Source organism: Notechis scutatus, chromosome Z (assembly GCF_049901735.1).
Source record: "Notechis scutatus isolate UNSWTSFEM ecotype Mainland chromosome Z, rNotScu1.2, whole genome shotgun sequence".
In the NCBI taxonomy this organism is placed as follows: Eukaryota; Metazoa; Chordata; class Lepidosauria; order Squamata; family Elapidae; genus Notechis; species Notechis scutatus.
In genome coordinates, this window is record NC_142025.1 from 10,343,109 (window position 1) to 10,366,901 (window position 23,793).

At 36.6% G+C, this 23,793-nt stretch overlaps 1 protein-coding gene across 3 annotated transcripts in view; it reads right to left on the reverse strand.

The window, feature by feature from the left end:
* The window catches only part of PTPRN2 (protein tyrosine phosphatase receptor type N2), a 753,919-nt gene that overhangs the window by 21,565 nt on the left and 708,561 nt on the right, over positions 1 to 23,793 (reverse strand). For all 3 annotated transcript variants that reach the window (XM_087946244.1, XM_087946246.1, XM_087946245.1), the window contains 2 exons: positions 9,831 to 9,884; positions 7,942 to 8,006 (listed from right to left, as the gene is read on the reverse strand). In XM_087946244.1, coding sequence (XP_087802370.1) covers positions 7,942 to 8,006; positions 9,831 to 9,884 — 119 coding nt within the window. The remainder of the gene's footprint in view (positions 1 to 7,941; positions 8,007 to 9,830; positions 9,885 to 23,793) is intronic.

Below are 23,793 nucleotides of genomic sequence, written 5' to 3' on the forward strand. Positions count from 1 at the left end.
CTTAGTTTGCTGATGAGCATGTGGAAAAGAAACATTAGCTACTTACTATGTACAGCAAGGTGATAATATTAGAACCGAAAAGTGGGTCAATACTAAAAAGATTAATGTAGGATTATAATATCAGATTATAACTATAAGCTTGATCTAGTGGACAAACTGAATTTTCAATGAATTGAGTGAATAGTTTGTCCACTGCACCAAATTAGAATTAGAGAATTAAAATTAGAAATTGGATTAGAATTGGAGCAAAATTGGAAACATGCTGAGATCACAATAAATGTTCAATATGCGGAAGTTAAATGTGGTTGGCAGGCATTTGGCAAGCTAAGTGTAATTTTCAAGAACAACCTCTCCCTATGCCTGAAGATAAAAGTTTTTGATCAATATTTGCTACCTGTTCTAACATATGCCAGAGAAACACAGACACTTTTGTTGATACAAAAGCTATGAGTGGTGCAAAGAGCCATGGAAAAATACATGCTTGGCATCCTAAGACAAGATACGAAGATCCGTACATGGATTAGAAAACAAACAAAAGTATACAATATCATCAAGAGAGTAAAAGAATTGAAATGGAAATGGGCTGGTCGCACAGCAAGAACTGATGGCAGGTAAATTAAGGCAGCCATAGAATGACTTCCATTTGATAAAAAGATCCACAAAGGAGACCTAAAACAAGATAGACTGATGAATTCAGCAAGAATTGTGGGCCCAATGGGCAGGAGGAAGCTCAAGACCATATCGGTTGGAAACCTGTGGAAGTGGCCTTCATCTTGCAGCAAACAGACAATGACTAGAATGATGATGATGATGCAGATAGTATAAGGGTTGAGGGGTAGTGTTTCTCAATGCTTATAAAAATGTGCCTAAATGAGCATTTTCTGTTGATCACTTGGGTAGAAAGCTTATTTATTCCTACATTCCATATTGCAGATAATTTTGTATTCCATTTCAACCTAGATACCTTGGAGAATAATAATAATAACTAATAATCAGGAGAAAAGCACTGTAGAAAATTTAAATGTCTTATGTATCATTGGCATAACATTTTGAGTGCCTGCAGTTCATGTATAATTTTTTATTACATGATAGTTATTAATAACGATGGCTTTATTAATATTTATATGCCAGTTTTAAGATAAAAATAGATTTAAAAATTCCATGTGGCTAGCTAAGAAGTTAGGAGAGGGGCATATTCATATATGACACAATTGATGTGAACTTGTAATGGAAATGGAAGCAAATAATTTTTTTCTTTCCTTTAAATGCATGCATTTTAGGGTAAAATGATGCTACCCTAAATATATCATTAACAACCATGTGATAAACGTGTTTCAGTTTTCAATAGTTGGTTCACCTAAACACACAATTGTTGTCAAGATTTCAATGTAGCCATCCCAATAAAAAACAAATGATCCTTGACTCCACTGGTATTATTCTTGGAAGAAAAGCATCCATTGGTTCCATATGCACTACAGATTTAGGCAAGATGAAAGGATAAAAAATATAGACATGAATGCAGAAAATAGAAATGTAACAGTCTTATTTTCTAAAGTTTCTAGATGTTCTCTCTCACATTACTGAATTCCTCTCACATACATTTATCAGAAACAAAGCAGATATCCTGTCAACAACAGAAATCAAAACAGTACTGATATTTCTTCATCCAAGGGTCTCTGGATGACATACACAGAATTATAGTAACATTCATCGGCATGATATAATTGAATATGTGGATATAAAACAGCAATTCAGATGCGTTATTTTTGGCAGCATGGTGAGAGAATGCAGTATACCCTTCCTTTTACTATGTGATATAGTCCTTAAAAGTTGGTCTCCTGCACTTGCTATTGATTTTTCAAAGTCTACATAGATATTATTAATATAATAGTTAATATCATAATTAATCCAATACTAGTTAGAGGAAGGCAACAACATTAGAAAGGTTTGCTTTGTAGAAAAACAGGTTTGGAGAAGAAATCTGAAGAGACAGAAAGAAATGATACAAATGCCTGAACACGCATGTTAGGTATATAAGACCAAGGGAAAAGGTGGAGTTCCTCGAGAGAGAAGGATAACTTGAGATAGTTGAGGACAGTAGAACTAGTGAAGCAGTTCCATGATGTGCATTAGATCATGATGTGTAAAACAAATATTATATGCTGGATTTGTTGTTAATATTGAGTTTTTCTGGGTTTTTTAAATTTTTGTTTTTACAAAAAAAGTATTTATTTTTAAATATCCACTATGTACACTTTGGAATAATTCCCATAGAATTAGTGAGACCATGCAAAGTTCATTGTATGAAGTAAAATTAATATTAATTCAACATACACTACTCAACCAATATTTGATCAACATGGGAACAAAAGTGAAATCAGGTTTACCACAATACCATTTCTAAGTATGAAAAATCTCAAATACTACAATTGCTAGTCAATTTCATATAATTATAAATAATTAATATTTAAAATTAGGTAAGCTGTGAATCAGTAAAATTTAATTGCAAAGAAAAAAATGCAAAGGAAGCAGGCCATCCAAAAATGAGGTTTAAGTATTGGAAGTTCTCAAGCTTTCAACATTCACACTGCCAGCCACTGATAATAATTAATATATATGAGCACATTAAAAATTCTTACTTTCAGGAACAATTACATTTAGCATTTTCACTTTTTCAGCAATAAATTAGGAATTGCTAATGCAATTCTGGGAGATTTGTGCATAAGATAAAATGCATTTCTTTTTGGAAAATGGAGAGAAAATTTGGAGAAATGAACTTTTGGAAACGTCTGTTCTCCTTGCTGCTTCCATGTAGAAGAGACAGCTTTTGTCAGTAATTGATGGGTTTTCCAGGAGAAGTTTTTGATCTGAAGGGTTCAAAGTCTTTCTAAGCTTACACACATACACTTCCCAAAGAAAGGATGGGGTGGAATTGGAAGGGGGATTTGTATTGCTAGAATGGGCTTAAATATTTTTTCTTCCATTGCTTCTAAGAAAGGGAAATAGCTAAAAACAGAATACCTGGTAAAACAGAGATGAAAGAAAGCATAAAATCTTTCTTCCTGCCCAGTTGACAAGATTTAAAATTCCTAGAGACTCTAACATCAACCCAGTGGTATGTTAGTCTGCTGTAGAAGTTCTGGCATCAAGAGAAAGCCAGAAACAAATAAAAATAACCTTCGAAAATATATGTTGATTGTATTTGATTCACTACTGTAGTCATTATTGTAAAATTTAATGGCAAAAGCATTTAAGAAAATTACCTACTTTATTGGAAACAGTAATATGCAAAATAAGGATGAACTGAATTTTGGACTTATTATGTATAGTCCTTAAATATATGGGATTTTAAAGATGGGAGGATTATGAGATAATTCTCAAATGTTGTGGAGGCTAAGACAATTTTAAAAAATATTTGTGTAGCAGCACATCTCATATGAAGTGATTCTAGGTGGCATATAACCATTAAAATAAAATAATAAATATATAAAAACAATTGTTAAAATACAGACAATATAGCCATTTGGAACCAGATAGATTAGATTAACATAATGCTTGAATTTACAATATCTTTGGTTCTCTGGGACCCCTGAGCCTGATGACAGAGCCATGTTTTCAGGTACTTTTGGAACATTAAAAGAGACTAAACAACCAATTGTCTGGTCATTCTTCTTTCCAAATATAATATGGACTTGCATCATTTGCCTTCAATTCACAACTCTGAGAAAAGCTTCAGAGAAGTCTCTTCCTTCTCTTCCTTGGCTGTCCCATGGAACTGCTTGCTACTTTGTTGGAAGGAGGGAAACTATGGAGCAACAACTATGAGGAAAAATGTCCTCCATTCTGGCATATCCCAAGAGCCCCTTCTCTCACCCATCAACTGCCCGTGCCCCTCAGCTAGCTGGAAAGCATGGTGACTCTAAAGCAGATACAACTTTGCCAAATTTTGACCCTACAGAAGTCATAGCTCCTGGATTTTGGATGCATTTATAAGTTAGCATATTTGAGGTATGTTGATTCAAAATTGTTGCTCTGAAATGCCTTGTTTCACCCAATTGAAGGTTACAAAGTATCGGACACAAGAGTGAGTAATATAAAGACAGAGCTAAACTTACTTCAAGGGGGAGAATGTTCCATAAAATAGATGCCCTGGCACAGAATGCCAGTCTTCTGGGATCGGCCAGTTGTAAGCCCCTGGCAGATGAGATCTGAAGCATACCACCTCTGCCAGATCAAATGGGACAGGCAGATTAATTGGGCAAAGGTGATCCCTTAGATAACTGCGTCCCATGCTATGAAGAGCTTTAAAGATCGAAACCAGCATCTTGAATTGGACTCCAAATGCTTCTGGATACTCTTTAAGAGTGGACTTGATTTCATTTATATTAAAATTGAAACTAAATATACTTTATTTAATTTCTCTCTGGTCATATATTTTAACACAGGTAGTCCTTGACTTACAACAGTTCATTTAGTTACCATTCTAGGTTACAATGGCACTGAAAAAAGTGACTTATGACAATTTTTCACATTTATCACTGTTGCAGAATCCCCATGGTCATATGATCAAAATTTACACACTTGGCAACTGACTCATATTTATGATGGTTGCAAAGTCCCAGGGTCATGTGATCAACTTTTGTAACCTTCTGTCAGGCAAAGTCAATGGGGAGCTAGATTCACTTAACAACCGTATTACTAACTTAATAAGAGCAATGATTCACTTAACAACTGTGGCAAAAAATGAGGCAAAATTTACTTAACCACTGTCTTTCTGAGCAATTGGGCTCAATTGTGGTCATAAGTTGAGGTCTACTTATATTTTTCTCCTCTCACATTATAGCATTATAATTGGATTACATATTTCAAAAGTCTCTGAAGTCATCCACATTTTTTGAAGATTATGTGTAATCCTGAAGCCTTGATATGGTTGCTTTTGATTGATGACATTATACAAGCCACAGTTAAATAAATCATGACAATACAATGTATTAGTGAAATTATATTCCACTATTTTATTTCCATTTTCTATCCATGACAGTTTTGGCCCAAAATATTCCATAAAGTAATTATCACAGATCCAATAATCTAGCCTGCTCAACATAGATTGTCCTATCCATGTTAGTGACTGCAATCACTCACATCAAAACCAGTTAACTCTGACAATCTTTTGAGAGATAAACCAATTTTGATGCAATCTGATCTCAAGACTTCTCAGACTGCTCGCTTGTACTGTTATTAACATGTGATTGCCAGACCCCAGCAGTCCCCACCAACCTGAATTATTTTTAACCTTGTAATTTCTTGCCATTTTACCATTTCCTCCTCTGAAACAACCATCAACTACTGAGAACTGAGAGGATTTTATCTATAGAACATGCAAGTCAAACAGCTTTCTTTTTTCTATAACATAAGATTTAAGTTACCTTGAACATAAAAAATAGTAATAACAATAATAGGGTTGAATGTTATCTGGTCAGCAAAGTTTATGATCCATGGTCTTATGAGATCAGAATACTAAAAAGCAGTTTAAAAACAGTTCACTCTTTGATTGCAAAGCCTTCAGAATAATCACAGTCTACTTGACTAGCCAAAGTACCTCCTGCCTGAAACATCTCTTGCTGCCTCTGTTCATAAGCTGATCAAGGATGCACATAGTTCAGCCAGTTCTTTCTTAGTCAACTTTTCTAGCTGATTTGAGTGCCTTTGAGAAAAAGAAACAAAGCAGAAAACCCACAGAAGCATATGTCCATAAAAAAGCAAGCTTCAAGACTTTGCATAGAAATATGTGGCTTGCTGTTGCTAGGAGACAACCACAGCAAATTCTCTAGTGGCCAAAGTGAACGACAGTGTAAATGCTTCCTAGTGGCAATCATGTGTTCCACAAGACTTTGAAAACTTGACCTTCCTCTCAGGCTGGGGGGGGGGGCATGATTGCTGACCCCTGCCAGTTTTGGGATATTTATATTATTCCATTGTGTTCCCCCCCCCTCAATTTTGCCGGCATTTGCGGTGTTATTTTGCTTTTGCTTTACAAGACTGGGAATTTTAATACAGTATGTAAGCCACACAGAAATACTTGGAGTCTAGCGGCCTCTAAATCTTACAAAATAAATATATACAGTAGATAAGTAAACAAATAAATAAATCTAGTCACCCTCTAGTGGCCAGATTAAATAGCAACATATTTGGGAATTGCTGTAAGTTAAATTCAATCCAAATGATGTGGGTCACTGTTGATAAGTAACTTAGTAAAATTCCATCTTTCAAAAGCTTTACAGCAGTGAAACCCCAAACATAGACTATGCTGCTCTCCCAGGCCAGGAAAAAACAAAAATAAAAAAGGAGCCATGCTCAAAACAAGTCTGTAAAAGAGGTCTGTAAGGGGCGTGCATAAGTGCATAATCGTGCCTACGGTCCCTGTCCTATTGCCCTCATTTATTCATACCTATTTCCTGTATTCTTACTCATGTTTATACTTATACCTATCATCTTGTAAGTGATTGACAAATCAAATCAAATAAAAAAATAAAGTCTGGAAGACCCCAAGAAAAGAAGGAAAGCCCAAAGAAAGCAGAGAATGTTACAGAGCAAGAAGTTCTCCAAGGTTAAGATCAGCTTTGAACATCACTGAGAATCGTGGAGCATGGCAGTGCAAAAGATCCATATGGAACTTGAACATGCCTGGACCAGAAATGTGAACAATTTGAATGTAGAAACATAAAGAATCATAGGCAGTACGGTACAACCTTAGACATCTCAATGAGCAAGCATTATACTACACAAACACCATCCCACAAATTCTCAAGGAAATTCCATATTCCCAGTTAAATCTTCCCTCTCTTCCCATGATCTGAAAGTCTCCAGGACTTTCTGTACACATCTGCTACTCTGGGCAGTCCACATGCTCAAGTAATACCCCATTCTGTATTACTTGTATAGAGAGCAGAGGGCAGCATCTACTCACATATGTGGTTGAGTTCAATAAAAGGAAAGTCTCCCTTAGAATTGAGAAGAGCATGATCAGGTTCAGAAGCAGTTGAACCAAAAGCACAGGTGGAATGGAAGGCAGTTAAAATGAAGGTGGATCTAGCAGGCCAGAAAGAAAGGAAGGAAGCAGCCCAAACAACAATGAGACCTGACACACATTGCTGTCAAATGCTCATACAACTACCATACCAACACACAGTCATTGAAACATGACATAACTACAATCAGAACCAGAGGGGTTAGAAGGTCTGAGTATTAACAATGGAATTGTTTTCACAAATTGGACTAAAGAGTCCATTAGGTTTTGGGGCTTCATTAACAATTTCACAATTAAACTAAAGTAGCAGTGAATAAACAAGGAGGAGGTTCAAACTTCTGTGCCTGATATGTTCACTAATTTCTTATTTTGAATTTATAAGTAATTGAATATAAATAATAGGCATGCATTCATATCTGCAGAAATATGTAATGTTTAACATTGTATGATGTAGGAATGGTGTCAGTTTCTGTTAGGGACTCACGAAAACCCTTTGGTCAGGAATACCTAGTCTACTAAATTTAGGTAATAAAAACATGTAACTGATGGAATTCTTCACATTTCAGGCTGGGAATGATTTCATGATCTCAGAATAATCACCAAACCAGAAAAGCTATTGAATACAACTACATAGGTGAATGCAGCTGAAGATATGGATACTTATAGACTTAAGCAAATAATACTAATTATGTATCTTCTACTTTCTCTTATTTGAAGTTTCATAAATGATGAAAATACATAGCTTATACTTTTTTAAGCGTATGTGTCGAACCATTTATAAAAAAATTCTACAGGGAGAAAAATCAGCATCTAATTCAGGCAAGGGCAATTTCCCTCAAAATGTGTCTGAGGCCCTTCTATGAATAGGACAGAATATTGCAAAATTCTAAAGCAGCATCACTTTTTATTCTCACCTTTGACCATTTTATTGAGAACCATATCAATTAGGATGTAGGTTCCAGTTCTTCCTGCACCATCACTATAGACAATGAGAAAAAAATCTAATTAATTCAATGTGCACAAAATCCTAACAAAATTAGTGTTTATCTTGATATGATGCATATTTGAGTGGGGGACTAACCTGAGATGGAGGAGCACATCACATAATTAGGTAATAGTGATTGAAAAAACTTCTCTAAAAAATAAACTATTCATACATGATTATTTGGTTTGTGTGCATATGAACAGTAACACTTATTCCTCTAAAGACAAAAATACACATTTGGGAATAGTGTCATTTAATATTTTTACTTAACACAAATAAGTATAGAAAGCTGCATGCATAATGAACAGCTGTTCAACTTGGTCTGTAAGAAAAATCAAAAAGAGGAAAAAGCATTTTCCCCAAATGATAGCTTTCTCTAAATTTCCAGGAACTTTCCTGGCTCTGCAAGCTGACCTGCTTCTCCTCCTGCTGTGAAAAACCTTTTGTTATTTAAAGGGCATATTATTCTTCATGGAGAAATTGGATACTAGCCACCTGAGCCTGGAAAAAAGATATGGCTACTTTCTTCCTTTCATCTTTACAGAAAAACTGCTGCAATTAAAAAAGATGCTATTCATATTCTGCACATTATTTTTAACCTGCTCAGTTCAGGAATGACAACAAAGATGGAGATTTGTCATAGAAAGTGTAAATATGTCAAGATTTCTGATCTGAATAAAGTCTTCACTGCCTTCAAAGAAGGCCAGCTTTTATCTGGAAATGAGATGCTTTTTGTGCTATTGTGAGCAAACATTATTAAGATTTCAGCAATTTTCTTTTTGTTCTTTTCCTCAGTTTCTAACCTATTATGGGCCTTTTGACAATACTTCCACGAAAGAGAATGAGTCCATTAGAAGCTATTTCTGATTTTAATATTTTTTAAGATATAGAAGGTTTTGAGGCATTGCAGGAAGAAAAAAGATAGGACAACAATAGTGAAATGTGTTCAATTTGAGCGAAAAGTAATTTGCTATATCAGATTAATCAACCACAGAATCATGTGTCACTAGACAAGGGGCTCAAAATAAATAAAAAACAAAAAACAAAGAGACATTTTTGTTTATTAAAATAATAGATTTGGTCATAATAATATATAAATTTTTAAAAACCACATGCCTGCGCCTGTAAAAATCACTGACAAGATTATTTTAATGAATTTTTGGAAATAATGTGATTCTTGAATTAAATACTCAACCTGCATATTCAGATGATAAACCAAAATATATACAGTAATCTATTAGGAATCCATTTTCAGCTGGATTACAAAGTACTTCCTTTAGTCATACAGAATGACAAAAGTTATTTTACCATAAGTATTTCTATTCTATTCTATTCACAATATAAATAATGTTTCTTCTACTTCTTCAGGACTTGTTAAACTGTATGGCAAAACAGCCTCAAAAGATAAAGCCAGTCTGAATTTTCTACCAAAGATATAATTGTGAATAAAGAAAAGGGCTAATTTTGATAGTAGTATAATCCTATGCATATTTACCAAGAAGTAAATGTACAATTGCAGTACATATTAAACACATATATACATCTTCCTAAAAAGAAATAATTTCTGTAGTGGTTTGGGTAAGATCTGACCATTAGTTTTAGATAATTTAAGCTAAATCTTTTCTTAAGACATCATCAGTCTATTACATAAGAATTGTCAAGAATTTCTGCATTTATAAGAAACTCATCTCAGCAGAAAATATGAATGAAGTAGTTAGAATTAGAATGCATTTAATTTGATTATTAAATAAATCAATGTACAAAGCTATTAACATGTAAGTTTGATATGTGGTTTTTTTTAAAAAAAAATATACTTGCCTGCAATGCACAACTATTGGACAAGAACGGCCCCTGTAGCACTTGTTTATTTTTCTGCAATAAAACAAACACAGATGTTGATAAATATTAATAATTATCTAAGAACATATTTTTCATGAGTCATAAAATTTAAGGTTTTTCATGAGTCATAAAATTTAAGTTATAAAAACATATTTATTAAAATAACAGGTGTAATCCTTAAATATTATCTTGCACAAGAGTCACAGGAATTAGTAAGGGTGTTTTATAATGCTTACAGAATTATAATCTAGATTAATTTGTTATCAACTAAATCCTTCATTTCATTTTCACTGCTATTTAAATTATTATAGCTTGTTTAAACTATGTGAGTTTTAATATTATGTGTGAAATCACGCTTCTTCAACAATAAAACAAATTTTAGTTTAGCATAATTTGTGGTCCCAACATAGAGAATCATAATTTCCTCACAACCTTAAAATATCACGTTATTCCAAATGTTCCTTGTCCGTATATTCTCTTGATTGGTTGAACCAGAGACAGTGTGTGTTCTTAAACAGCAATAAAAAAGTAATAAAAGGGTGCTTTCTTTTTCTTCTGCATTTCCTACATTAATAATACAAATGACAACAAATCTGGCTTTAGTTAAAGTGTGTATTAACAGTTCACTTTCAGCCCTGAGGCAGTATTAGTAGAGTTCTGCTTCAAAAGCTAATACAGTTTCATTGAGAACTTTTGCTCTGAAAGGTGATACATACGTTCCTAAATAAATCAATGTTTAAAAACTAGTGTTTTAGGAATATATTTCTTAATTCACAGGACAATAAATGAAAAAACTTCCCTAATTTTGCATAGATAACTGCTAGATTTATATAGTACATTTTATTTTCTGATCTTTTCAAATATACAAATAAATATATTCTGAGACATAAAACTTAAATACCTGGAAACACAATTTCAGTTTGGACACACATGCACACACAATATTTCATAGGCATAATTCAAAATGTTGTTTTTAACTAATCCTAAATGACTTATTTTATTATTCCTCTTTTGTAGGTATACGTATATGTGTAAACTTACACATGCACACGTATATATCTAGCAACTAGTAGATTTCTTTTTTGTAGAAATCTTTTATCTATAAAATAAATATATACTTCCCTGTTTCCTAATTTGAGAATAATTGCCTCTGAGTAAAAAAAAATGGAATTAATAAATTAATAAATTAATAAATTCACATCATTTATTCCAGTTCATGAATGAAAAAATATAATTAGTTGGAAAAGACCAGGAAAGAATCAACTCAAATCAGTGTTAAAATTCTAATGATTTACAAGTTTACATAAAGAATATAACAAATCAATCGTTTTCCTCTAATGTAAGTATCTTCAGTTAAAGACAGAGAAGACAGAGTGAGAAATAACTGCATTTTGCTGAATAGGAGGAAGAAGAATGCTTTAGGAAAAGATCAAAATTCATTTTTGATGAGAATGAGCAGTTAGAGTTAGACATCAGAATGGAATAAAAATAAAGCTCTGTATAAATCATGCATAATTATGTAGGAAAATAATTTAATGTCAAATTGGAGATGTTATATAACGCTTAGTTGAAGCAAAGGCAATAGTAACTGATGCTGGCCTTAATAACAAGTATAACATTTCAAACAAAGGCTATATAGAACAATGACTTTGGGGCTGGGTTCAAGACATGTCAGAACAAAGAAAACAGATTTCCTATAAACTGATAGGTGAAGTTTGGAGTGGTTTGGTGGCTCTAATTTAAGATAGTTCATTGCTCATATAAAGGTTTTTTTTTTTTAAAAAAAATGTCTGTGAGATTAAAGGATAATCTCCTCTGTGCCATTGTGGGAAAGAAGTCAGCCCATTTAAATAAACATTCTCTTCCGTATACTAGGAATTCCACCATTAAAATGTACTAGTCACCACCTTTAAAACCCAATATGGCAAAAAGCCGGGCTACCTGTGGGAGCATATTTCCCTAAGGAAATCTACCTGTCCTACTAGATAAGATGGGCACATTTCTGGCTCCTTTCCCCTATACTGCCATCTAGTGAGAATCAGGAAAGATGCTTTTCCTATGGCAGCTCCAACCCTGTGGAATATTTTGCTCTCTGAAGTTTGGCAAGTGTTTGCCTTCCTAGCCTTCTATAAAGCACCTGGCTTTCTAATCCAAGCATTGGGAAAAGACCAGATAATCACACATCACCCTGGATTAATGCTATTTTTTTTTGTTTTTATCATTTTATGTTTTAATGGAGTGTTTTACAGTTTTTAAAATGATTTTATTGGAAGCCACCCCAGTTGCCTTAAAGACAGGTAGCTATATAAATGTTATAAATAAATAAATAATAAATAAATAAATAAATCCTCTTTGTGACTGTCACATCTATGTGCAATGTTAATTAAACAAAAAGCCAGTTGACATGGTAAATAAGTGGAAAAAAACACAAGGCCAACAATTTCAAATCCCAGAACACACTCTCTCTTTTAGCCATCCAGCTAATTGCAGTTTCTAATAATTCCTAGGGGGGTAGCTCTAGGGGTAAACAGAGGAAAGGTTTTTCTATCAAGTAACCATCCCCAATTTTGTAGCCTACTTTTAATTACTGTGATTCTATGCTATGCTCTCAAATAAAATTTTGCCTCAGCTTCAAACAATTCACCCCAAGTGTTCTTTTGAAGACTAGCAATCACTAGGCATCAGAGCTAAAAAACTACCCCGGTCCATGAGATTTGAACAAATCGATGAGACCCTGATAGGAGTAGCTCCCACCACACTCCTAACCGAACCAATAGGGTTAGAAATGGGCCACCACTGGGAAATGATGATTTATAGTGGTGCCAAAATGATGGAAGCAGTCATCCTAGGGCTGTCCTAGCTGGACAAATGGTATTAACCATCTAGTGGGAAGAGGAATTTGAGACTAAGAATAGACCCTTTCCCTCCCACCAACAACCCTGGAAGGGAGTTGTCCAGCACCCGAAAGACACTAAACAAAGTGAGAAATGAAAAGCCATGATGGAACAGCTACCAAGGACCCCCCAAATTCCCAAGGAATACCAGGACCAAGCCAGAGTTTTCAGTGAGACGGAATGTGATGCGCTACCCCTCCACTGACTGCGCAATAGAGATCTTGCCTGGCGCAAAGCTACACAAAATTGTACAAAGTACAAAGCCAAAACTGTACTCCATGATCCCTAGGAAAATAAAGGAACTAAAGGAGTACATTGACAAGGACTTGGCTAGAGGGTTTATACAACCAGCAAAATCATGTGTGGCAGCGCCAATACTGTTCAAAGAGAAAAAAGATGAGACAATGAGATTATGCATCGATTTTTTGGCCTCCAAGAGGCTCCTACAGTGTTCATGCAATTGATCAATAGTTGCTGCATGAGCACCAATATAAAGGGGTCCTTGTGTACTTAGATGACATTCTCATCTTCACTGAGACTATGGAGATCATGTTAAATTGGTCTGCCAAATACTTAAAAAACTTCTAGCAGCAAGCCTACATGCTAAGCTATCCAAATGTGAATTCCACAAGACCTGCCTTGACTATTTGGGATAATGGATCTCCAGTGAAGGGGTTGAAATAGATCCCAGATAAATCAGAGCCGTTCTGGAGTGACAACGCCCTTAGACCCACAAACAACTCCAAAGCTTCCTGGGGTTTGCAAACTTCTACTGGCAATTTATTCCTTCCTTCACAGAAACAGCCCTCCCAATCACTGAACTACCTTAAATGAGAGGAGGGGAGTAAAACCCCGACCAAGTCAACTCCTAAACTGAACTCTAAATGCCAAGAAGCCTTCGAGAAGCTCAAAAGACTTTTTGCCAAAGAACTAGTTCTCAAATACCCTGACCCAGTGAAGCCTTTTGTCATCCAAACAGATGCCAGTGACACAGCAGTGGCTGCAGTGCTCCTCCAGAAAAACCCAAGTGGGGGGATCTGCAGCCGTGCGTATACATCTCCCGGAAGCTTACTGAGGCCAAAGGGAGGCGTGGGAGAAAGAAGCCTACACAGTTTGCTGGGCTCTGCTAACTTGATGCCACTTCTTGGAAGGAAATAAATTGCCTTTTGAAGTATGGATTAGTCACAAAAACCTGGAGGCGCATATGACTCCATGGAAATTTTCACTCAAGCAAGTTCGATGGGCACAATACTTCAACCGTTTTAACTTCACCTTGAAGTACATCCCGGGGGAGAAAACCTTTTAGCAGATGCTCTGTCACAAATGCCACAATACAACAGCAAGTGCAAGGAGATAATCATGATTCTTCTCTTCCAGAAAGCGACCCAAGCTACGACCAGAACCTAAAAACTGAACTGTTGTCTGATCCTTGGTAGAGAGACAATAAAGAGCTACTAACCTCCGGACAGGGACTTAGCCTGGAAAGGATCTAAATTGTATGTCCCCAGTGCCCTTTGTCTTCACATGCTCCAAAGGAGCCACGATGCAAAGGAAATAGGACCCTGTGGATTCCTAAAAACCTTGCACTTTACAAGGAGGCAATTTTGGTGGCCAGGGATGAAGAGAGATGCTGAGAGCTATGTCAAGAGTTGTGTGGTTTGTGCCACTATGACAAAGCAACAAGGAAAGCCTCCTGGACTCCTCCAAGAAGTGACGGATCCATTGAAAGAAATCACCATGGATTTCATAGTGGAGCTTCCGAAAAATGGGGGAAACACTGTCATCTGGATAGTGATTGACCTCTTCTCTAAGCAAGCTCATTTCATAGCCTGCCCAGTCTCCTTCAGCCCATAAGCTAGCCAAGTTATTCTTAAAACACATACCGCCTGCATGGGTTCCCCAGGAAGATCATCTCAGATTGTGGGGTTCAATTTACAGATATGTTCTGGAGGGAATTCATTAAGTTAATTGGGTCCTGCCAAGGGCTTAGCTCAGCTTTTCATCTGAGCATGAAAGGGGCAGCAGAACAGACTAATGTGATGACAGAACAATATTTGAGGTGCCATGTCAACTACCAACAAACCAATTGGGTAGACTTGCATACAATATGGTAGCATACAATAATGCTGTACAAAACAGCACTGGGCTTATCCTGTTCCAAATAACAACAGGAATAGAGTTTGTTCCCATGCCGGAGCTTCCCCAGGAACCACCCTTCTTTATGATCCCCACCAAATGGATGGAATCACCAAGGAAAGCATGAGAAAACATGAAGCGGGCTCTAAACCCACAAAGATTGCAAAAACCCACAAAGCCCAAGCCAGCAAGCACCGATCCCCTCAACCACCATTCTGAGTTGGGGACCTACCTCTCCACCAAATATTTGAAGTTAAAACTGCCTTGCAAGAAGCTAGGGCCAAAGTTTCTAGGGCCTTTCCTGATTGTGAGAATTATTAAACCTGTTATCATAGAACTAAAACTCCCCCGCTTACTAGGGAAAGTGCATCCAGTTTTTCATAGCAGTCTGTTGAGACCAGTAATTGGGTCACTGCTGAGGCCAGTAGCCCGGGTAGATCCGAAATCAATTGTAGTGCAAGGAGAAACTCATTACGAAGTAAAAAAGATTTTGGATAAGAGAAAGCTGCAGTATCTAGTACAGTGGAAGGGATATCCCCTTTCAGAAGGCACCTGGGTAAAAAGTAAGGATGTGGAAGCGGATCGATCAACTAAAAAATTCTATGACAAGTACCCTCAGAAACCAAAAGAACTTCTTGGGGATGGGAGGTGAGGTTGAGGGTGAACTAATTCATTCTGTGCTTACACTTCCAGGAACTTCTTTTGATTTAAGAGGTAAATTCTGACTATCAACTCTGAATCAAGTCTGGCTAAAGTCATATTTTGCTGCTTCATAATTGCTTCATAACTGCCACACATGCTAAGGGCGGGTGGGGGGGGGGGATAGATAGACCATCTTCAGACATGAGTCTTCCAATGGGAACCAAGGTCATCCCAACAGGTGGCAGTTGAAGGAGGAGAGGAGTGATTGAGGAGCCTGCTGACCATTTTAATTGGACAATGTGACTTGGGACAATTGGGGAGGGAAACAGTTACTCTTTTAATTATGCTATTAGCGCAGGAAACTTCAGATTTGGTTTTCACTAACTGGACCGATATGATGCATCCAATAAGCATGTTCTTTGAGGGACCTGCCTACCTCGGAGTTCTAATTTTTTTGGATGGCAGTGTATGTGAGAGATTTCCCTTTCATGCTGCTCATAGATTGCATTCTGTGTCATTTTCAATTGTGCCCAAACTCCTGCAAGGTGTTGAATTGGTTTGAAGGATTCAGCAGATCATGAGAGAGATTGCATCCTCCAGCTTTATCTGGGTAACTGCCAACCTGGTCTTGGAATCCAAAAAGGAAAAGAGTGCCCAATAGAGATTCAGAAAATCTTCCTGAGTGCATGATGTCTGAAAATTGAAGGTAGAGAGGTGGTGGCAGTGCGGTCTCCCAGGCTCACAGTGCTTGCAAACTAAAGGTAGAAGGTAGAAAAGTGTACTTATTCCACAGAGTCCCCAACCCCAGGACACAGACCACTATCGGGTTGTGCCTATTTGGAATTGGGCTGCACAAGTGGATGTGCATCTTGGCTTGTACAAGCGGAGGGTTAGCATGTGCACACATGTGCACAGCTCAACTTGCACTAGTCAAGCTGTGAGCGCATGTGTGCGCGCACTAGCCTGCTGCTCAAGCAAGTCGAACTACATGTAAGTGCCAACTTGTCACTTGTGCAGCCTGGTTGCCTCTCCACCTTCAATTGGACCACCAAGTTTCAACAGTTGGGGACTGCTGCACTAGGAACTCTTTCCTGGTGTGTGACACTCCAAACCGTCGGAACACACATCTCACATAGAATGACTAAGCAAATCCTATATTGGAAATGTCCCCAGCTTCCCCTCTGAGAAAGTTGCTTGTTGCCTGGGACAGAGGGAAATTGCCTGTCCAGGCAGGAATGAAGAAAAGCCATGCATAGTGGTAGTATAGGAAATGGAAAAAATAGCAAATAGCAAACAAACAAACAAACAAAAAGACAAAAAAAATGAGGCTGATAATCTGTTTTCATCTGAGACAGGTGCTTTCAACTAACCTAACAGCTAAAGCCATCTCTTGAGCAGGAAGAGAATGCTTCTTTAAGTTGAAAAGGAGCTGTGGTGGTGCAATAGTCAGAATGCAGTACTGCCAGCCTTTTAATCCTTATCACCTCAAAGTTGAGTTATCCTTCCATCCTTCCAAGATTGGTAAAATGAGAACGCAGATTGTTGGGGGCAAAATAAACCACTTAGAGAGGGCTGTAAACCATTTAGAGAGGGCTGTAAAACACTATAAAGGGGTATATCAGTATAAGTGCTATTGCTGTTATTGAAGCAGAGTGAAAATTGCAAAGCAATTTCTATAGAAGAAAAACGTCTGTTCATAATGTTAAAGCTTAAGAGCTCTGGTCTATTCTTTCTTTCCTTCTTGTGTAAGCCTATTTTTCAGTTTTTGATGTATGTGAGGTGTGTGCCTTTGGAGTAAGGCAGAGTTGATGTGAAATGTTGATTGCATTGTTGGTAGCCAATGCACAAAACCTATAGGAAGACATATTGAGAGCATTCCCTTAGCTCCCTATTCTTATCTGACTTACAAACTGTCAAATACTTTGGAGGCTGAGAATGGGGGAGGGGGAACCTTTTGATTACTATCTTCTCTCTAAATGCATTTGGCGCTTTTTTATGGTATGGGAATACTAAAGGGAAATGAATAGCACCTTTATATATGATGCAGTTGTTTTGCCATTGGAGGAAATTACTGAAATAACCATTGCTCCAGTCCCTAGGTAAGTGATTCCCATCCTGTTTGGCCTATGGAACAAAAGGGGAGTGTAGGTTTTATCAGTTCTCTGAGGAAGGAATGTTTGAAATTCAAATAAAGTAGAACGTAAGAAATCCATTATTGATGGGAGGAGAACAGCTATTTGTACAATCTCTTCCTTCAGTTGCAACCCAGGCTTGTGGAAACCAAGAATTACCAATAGTTTTATATTGGTTTTGGTTTTCTAAAATCAAATATTACTTTTCAAAATATGGGAACTTCTGCCCCATAACCCAGCCTCCCCCTCCCAAATTTTAGCCCTATGTAAGGTTTTTTTTTCTACTTAAAGGTTTCCTTAACTGTATTCTTTCTTGCCTTCCTTGTAAAATTGTGCCTGTAAACCAGGGGTGGAATTCTACTGGTTCTGACCGGCTCGGGAGAACCGGATGTTAAAGTTGCAGTTGATTCACCGAACTGGTATTTCAACCAACCAGCTGGCCCCACCCCTCCCACCCCGCCCCTCCCAGGAGTCTCCACGTGGCCCATTTTCAATGGAGGTTAGTGCAGGGACCATGCGGAGGCTCTGGGAGGGCCTCTTTCCGGTTTCCGGAGAGCCTCCACAGCCCAGAGGAGGCTGTTTTCACCCTCCCAGAAGTCCGGGGGAGGCCTCTGGACCCTTGGGAGGGCAAAAAATAGCCTTCCCAGAAAAATCAGAAGGGGCAAACAGGCCTATTTCTGGCTTCCGATGGGCCTACAAAGGCCAGGGGAGGCTGTTTTCACCCCCTCAGAGGCCCAGGGGAGGCCTCTGGACCCTGGGGAGGGCAAAAACAGCATCCCCCAGGCTCTGGAGGCCCACCGGAAGCTGGAAACAGGAAGTTCTAGTAGGCCCCACCCACCATGTCCCCGCTCACCCAGCAACCGGGTAGCGAACTGGTTGCTGGGATTTTTGAATATCACCCCTGCTGTAAACTGTTCACATCACTTCAAAAAGTCTCATCTCAGCTGTCCCCCCCTTTTGTCCTAAATCTCCCTGTCTTCGCCCAATTTGCACATTCATTTCTATTCCCCATTTCTATTCATTTCTACCTGGGGTTGCCCTAGAGACTCTTACTTAACTAAACAAAAAAGGAAAGGGCATCATTAAGTATAACAGTTGACAACAAAGTCTGAATAATGCTCTATTGCAGTTACAGAACATTTTATTGCATTTAAATTTGCAAATAAAGTATGGGGATTTGAAGGAATAGGGAAACTTGGTGGTTGCATTGAATGGGCAAAACCTTTTTAAAAATGATGATGAGCTGCTCTTCAAATAGTTTATTTCTGCAAACTTCTAGGAGGGGAGGGCTTTGTGTGTTTTCATTTACTTTATAGTTCATCTCTGAGTCACTCACTGGTTTTCACAACCCCCATGCCTTTCCCCTAATTCTGTCCTCCCCTCCAAGCCTGAATAGAACTTGAGATTTCTAATCACTTCAAGGTGATCTGTTAAGAATTAAAAGATGGATGGGACAAGGTTTAGGTAAGACAAGACTTCATAGAGCTTCCATGAATTGGCATGGTCTATCTGAACTCAAATATCTTTTTAACAATTTCTGGCTTTGTAAGCAATGCAGATACTAATTGAATAAATTTCTATGCATAAATTTCCTTCTCCAAGATTCACAAATCACATTATTGGAGATTACTAGGAACAGGAAGGTACAGTACTAAATTTCTTTGCAGTTGAAATAGGAATATAATGGTTCACTTCACAGTTATTTGTATTTGCACATACCCTAAGCATACTCTCTCTACTTCTGAGCTTGAAGTGCATCCATTTGACTCTTCCTGGGGACTGTGGCAACAGGCTAATGCCTAAACCAGGTGCTCCATCATCTTCTGGCACAAGGTTGGAAAAAAACTCCTATCAAACATTTTAAAGGCTTCTTAAGTAGCAAATCTGCTTCCTGTTTCCTCCCTTCAATCCATCACTGAAAAGGTGGAGATCACTATGGAACCTGGCCATATTGAATTCCATTCAGCAATCTGTTGATCCTGTCCCAGTCTTTGCCTAATAATATAACTTCCCCCAGGAGAGGAAACTTTGCATTCTCCATTTGTGGAAGCTAGGAAGTTTTTCTGCTGGTGGTAACAACCGAGGAACAGATCTGAAAATGCCTCAAAACATCAATGTGAAACCTTGGAAGAAAACTCAGTAACAGAGTGCCATTACTAGGCTTGGATGTAAGGTCTCTCTCTCTCTCTGCGCATGTGTATATGTATATGGAAAACAACAATGGCCAATGTCTTTTTGACATAGTAGATTTCAATAGGAACCTATGTGGAAGACTACAATCACTTCAAGCTATTGAGTCTTAAACACTAAGCCTGTTTAAAGCAAGTCTGAGGGAGTCAGAATGCTTGCCTGGCCCTCTCCTGTGCCTCTTCTTCCTGCTGATCACTGCAAATACAGATAAGACCTACCTGCATTTCAGCTACCAGAATGCCATCACTGAATAGTAGTACAACTGTGGGATTATACACACAGACACACACCACAGTGTTATTGAGCAAATTTCTACCTCATCTATAAATTTCCCTCCTGTAAAACAGGAATAGTTGCAATCTCCTGGATAATGTTTCTGTAAACATATACTGTACATTTAAGTTTTTAAGAAATACAGTTTATATAAGAAATATTTATTTAGAAAAACAAATCCAACTATAGGCATTAATGCTTTTTAGGGTATAGTCTTCATATCTTTTCTTTTTATAAGAGATTATGGAGAGCAGCTTCTCTAAGCATAGTATTATAAAATAAATCTGTGACTTAGATCATTTTAAATAATAAAGTTAAAGACAGAAATCTTTAGCAGGAAAATCAGGCAGTGTGATACCTGCACTGAAGCTATTTGTTCATAGCCAATAATACTACCCATCCAATCCTCAGAAATATTTGCATGTTGCCTGGGAAGCATTCTCATTTTCAGAATGACTTCACAATTTTCAGTATTTCTTATAAGCCACCCAGCTTTTCTTCCAAATGACCAATGAGGAAAAAAACCTGGCACCTAGATTATTTTTCACTGCAAAAATAAAATAACATCTTCCTTCTTAATTCAGGAAGGCTGATGGCAAGGAGACACACCTGAACACCAGCAGGGAGAGAGACTGGGATAAGGCGAGAATCTCCATCAATGGAAAATTTTCTGCCTTGCAGCTCCAGCATTTTGTAGTGTAAAACTATCTTTGCAATACTAAAAGCAAAGTGGAGCTGAGTCAAAAGTTAATTAGCTCAGCTGCAGAAGATAACTGTACAGAAGGAGCTTTAGCCAGGCAGGTAGAAATGGCCTAAGGCTTATTAAGTAAAAGTGTTTGATCTAATGGAATAATACAACAGAGTAAATAACTGAACTGCATTTTAAAGAATAGGCATTATCTAACACTAAATACAAACTGAAATGAAATTGATCAGCAAGCAAAAGATGTAAACTGTCTAAATTTCAGGTGTGTGTGTATGTATACCTACCTATGTGTACCCACACACACACATATGCATACATACACACTATGGGCAATCTGTTTACACTTGTTATCCTTGGTATATAAAAGTCATTTTACTGTTGCAGTGACATTTAATACACAAAATGTGTAAGGAATGAAACAAATGCCTGGTGTTTCTACATTACTCTAAAATATTTTGAGACCATATATCTTCTTTCTATTTCATAGCAGCAAATGAATTAAAGCATTCATCAACACAGACTTGAACAGCTTTATTTCTGAAGATGGCTTGAGGCTTTAATAATTTTTTTCACATTTGTGCTCTCCATAATTCAACTTATCCGTTAATTTCTATTTGGCTCAGTCCATTGCTAAAATTCTGGCTATCTGATTAACTTATATATATCTTAGTTTTAAATTATGCTATCCTTTCAAAGATATGAATAATGACATATATCAAAACGCACATGGAAATAATAGCTTCAAATGAATTTCACTGATTGGAACGTTTTGATTATAAAAACAGCGTCATTTCCTTCAAATTTAGTTCTTCCAAATCCCACTAAAATGTATAAATAAAGCCCTGAATATTTAGTATTATTTTAATAAAATATATACATACATACATACACAAAGAGAGATGAAGAATTGACTAGAAAAAAATGATTAGTCATACAAACCAACCCTTGGTTCATTGAATAAAAAGAAATCACCATGCAACCATCAGCAACCAAAGGTCAAAGGTCCTTAGAGGCTCAGAAAAGGGGTTTCCTTAACGTCCCTGCAGCAGTCACAGTTTCCAATGATCACTTTTGTGACTATGCAACTGGGCTTATATTACTAGCTGCAACATCACAAAAATGACACTGGCAACTGCTAATTAGCTGGCAAAATAAGAATTTGACCATTTTTAAAGTGAGCAGTATTAATAAATGCCATTGCACACAGCAAGCAATGATAGCATAATATATATTTTAAGCAAAGCTCTCATGTGTGATGCTAATTATCTTTTAGCTTAGCAGTGTCCCTTTAAAGTGTAAATGCGCTCCCTCTGGGCTCAAGAAATATTTAATTACACACTATCAGTGCATGACTAACAAGCTGGTCCAGACTTAAAAAGCTTAGTCTATTGTGCAAAATGAAATTAGGATTCTGCAATCATTAAAGTGACCAGTATTTTGAGAAGAAGCAGCTTCACCTTTCAAACACTGCATTCTGTCTGGATATTTTAAGCTTACTGAGGGGAAAAAAAATCTTCCTTCCTTCATCAATATCTGAGAGCACAATATTTCAAACAATGAAGAGCTTTTAATCCCTTAGCTTTAATTCATCTATTTAACATAGTATAACCTATTCAACACAATAGTCTTTAGCGAGTAGGAACAAAAAAAGCACAAACTAGTTGTTTTCACTGTCCAACAGAATCTGCTTAATTAAAAATAAATAAAACAAAACAAATACATAGCTTTGAAGACTCTGGGGCAAATTTTTCTCGGTGATGGATTATGGTTCTAGGGAATGGGCTGTCTATATTAAATATCTCTACGTACAATACACTTAAAAGTAAATATGAACAGGTTAAAAGGAAATCAAACCACATAAAAAATAGGGATGGGATTGGGTTATGTTTTGTATGATTAATTTAAGAACCTAGTTCTATTGTAAGGCATTAATTTTTTCAAGAATGTAGAATAACATATTCAAATTGTTAAGATATAACTGTAGAAACAATTCTACTAAAGCAAGAAAATTAAGATTGATGAGAAACTAATATTAATATTCCTTAAAATTGCTTTTGGCACACAAAGAAGTATTTCATCTGTTTTGTCTTTTGAAAGATAATAGAATTATAATTTAAAAACAAAACAGAACTCATCCCCAAACACTTGTGGATAATTTGTAATGAAAATAAAAATAAATAAGTCTTACTGAAAGGATACACTTGGTTGTCTGATAAGATGCATATCCATAAAACTTTTAATAGCTTGTGTTTTTTTTCTTTTAAATCCAGATGGATTTCTTCAAGTCACTCTTTTATTTCCTTCAAAATGTCATTACACATTGAAGAACTTTGCATAAGGCTTGTGGATTTTATCCTTAGACACTGCAGTAAGAAGCAATTTTAGCCAAACTCTATCTTAGGGCTAGCATTCTGCTTATAGATAAGTACAGACTATTAGTTGGCAAATGTGTGTTGACTAGAAAATGAATACATGGAAAACAGCAGAAGATACCTGCTATAGTACAAGAAATGTATGGCACAATGACTGTGAATTGAACACAGATTAATCATCAATTTTAGAAATTATCTAAAATAGTTTGAAAAATTTCTCAAGACTTTGATTGATTGGGCTCTCAAGTCACTGAGAATTCTTAGCAACCACACAGACCTTCTCTGTGATGATCTTAAGACTGCTCATTGATCTAAATAATTAAATTAATGTTATCTGGATGAAATACTATACCTTGTGTATATGTAGTCTTTATCAATAACAGAAAAGCCTCTCAGGGGACATTTATAAACCATATAGATTTTATTAATCACTATTTTGATGCATATCATAATAATATTTATAAAGTGCTAATTCAACATGTTATACATTTATTTTAATTCTAACAGCATTATTTGGAAAAACTTCAATATAACATATTGAGACTTGCACATTTCAATATAATGTACTAAAATTAGCATTTTTCAATGAACCGTTGT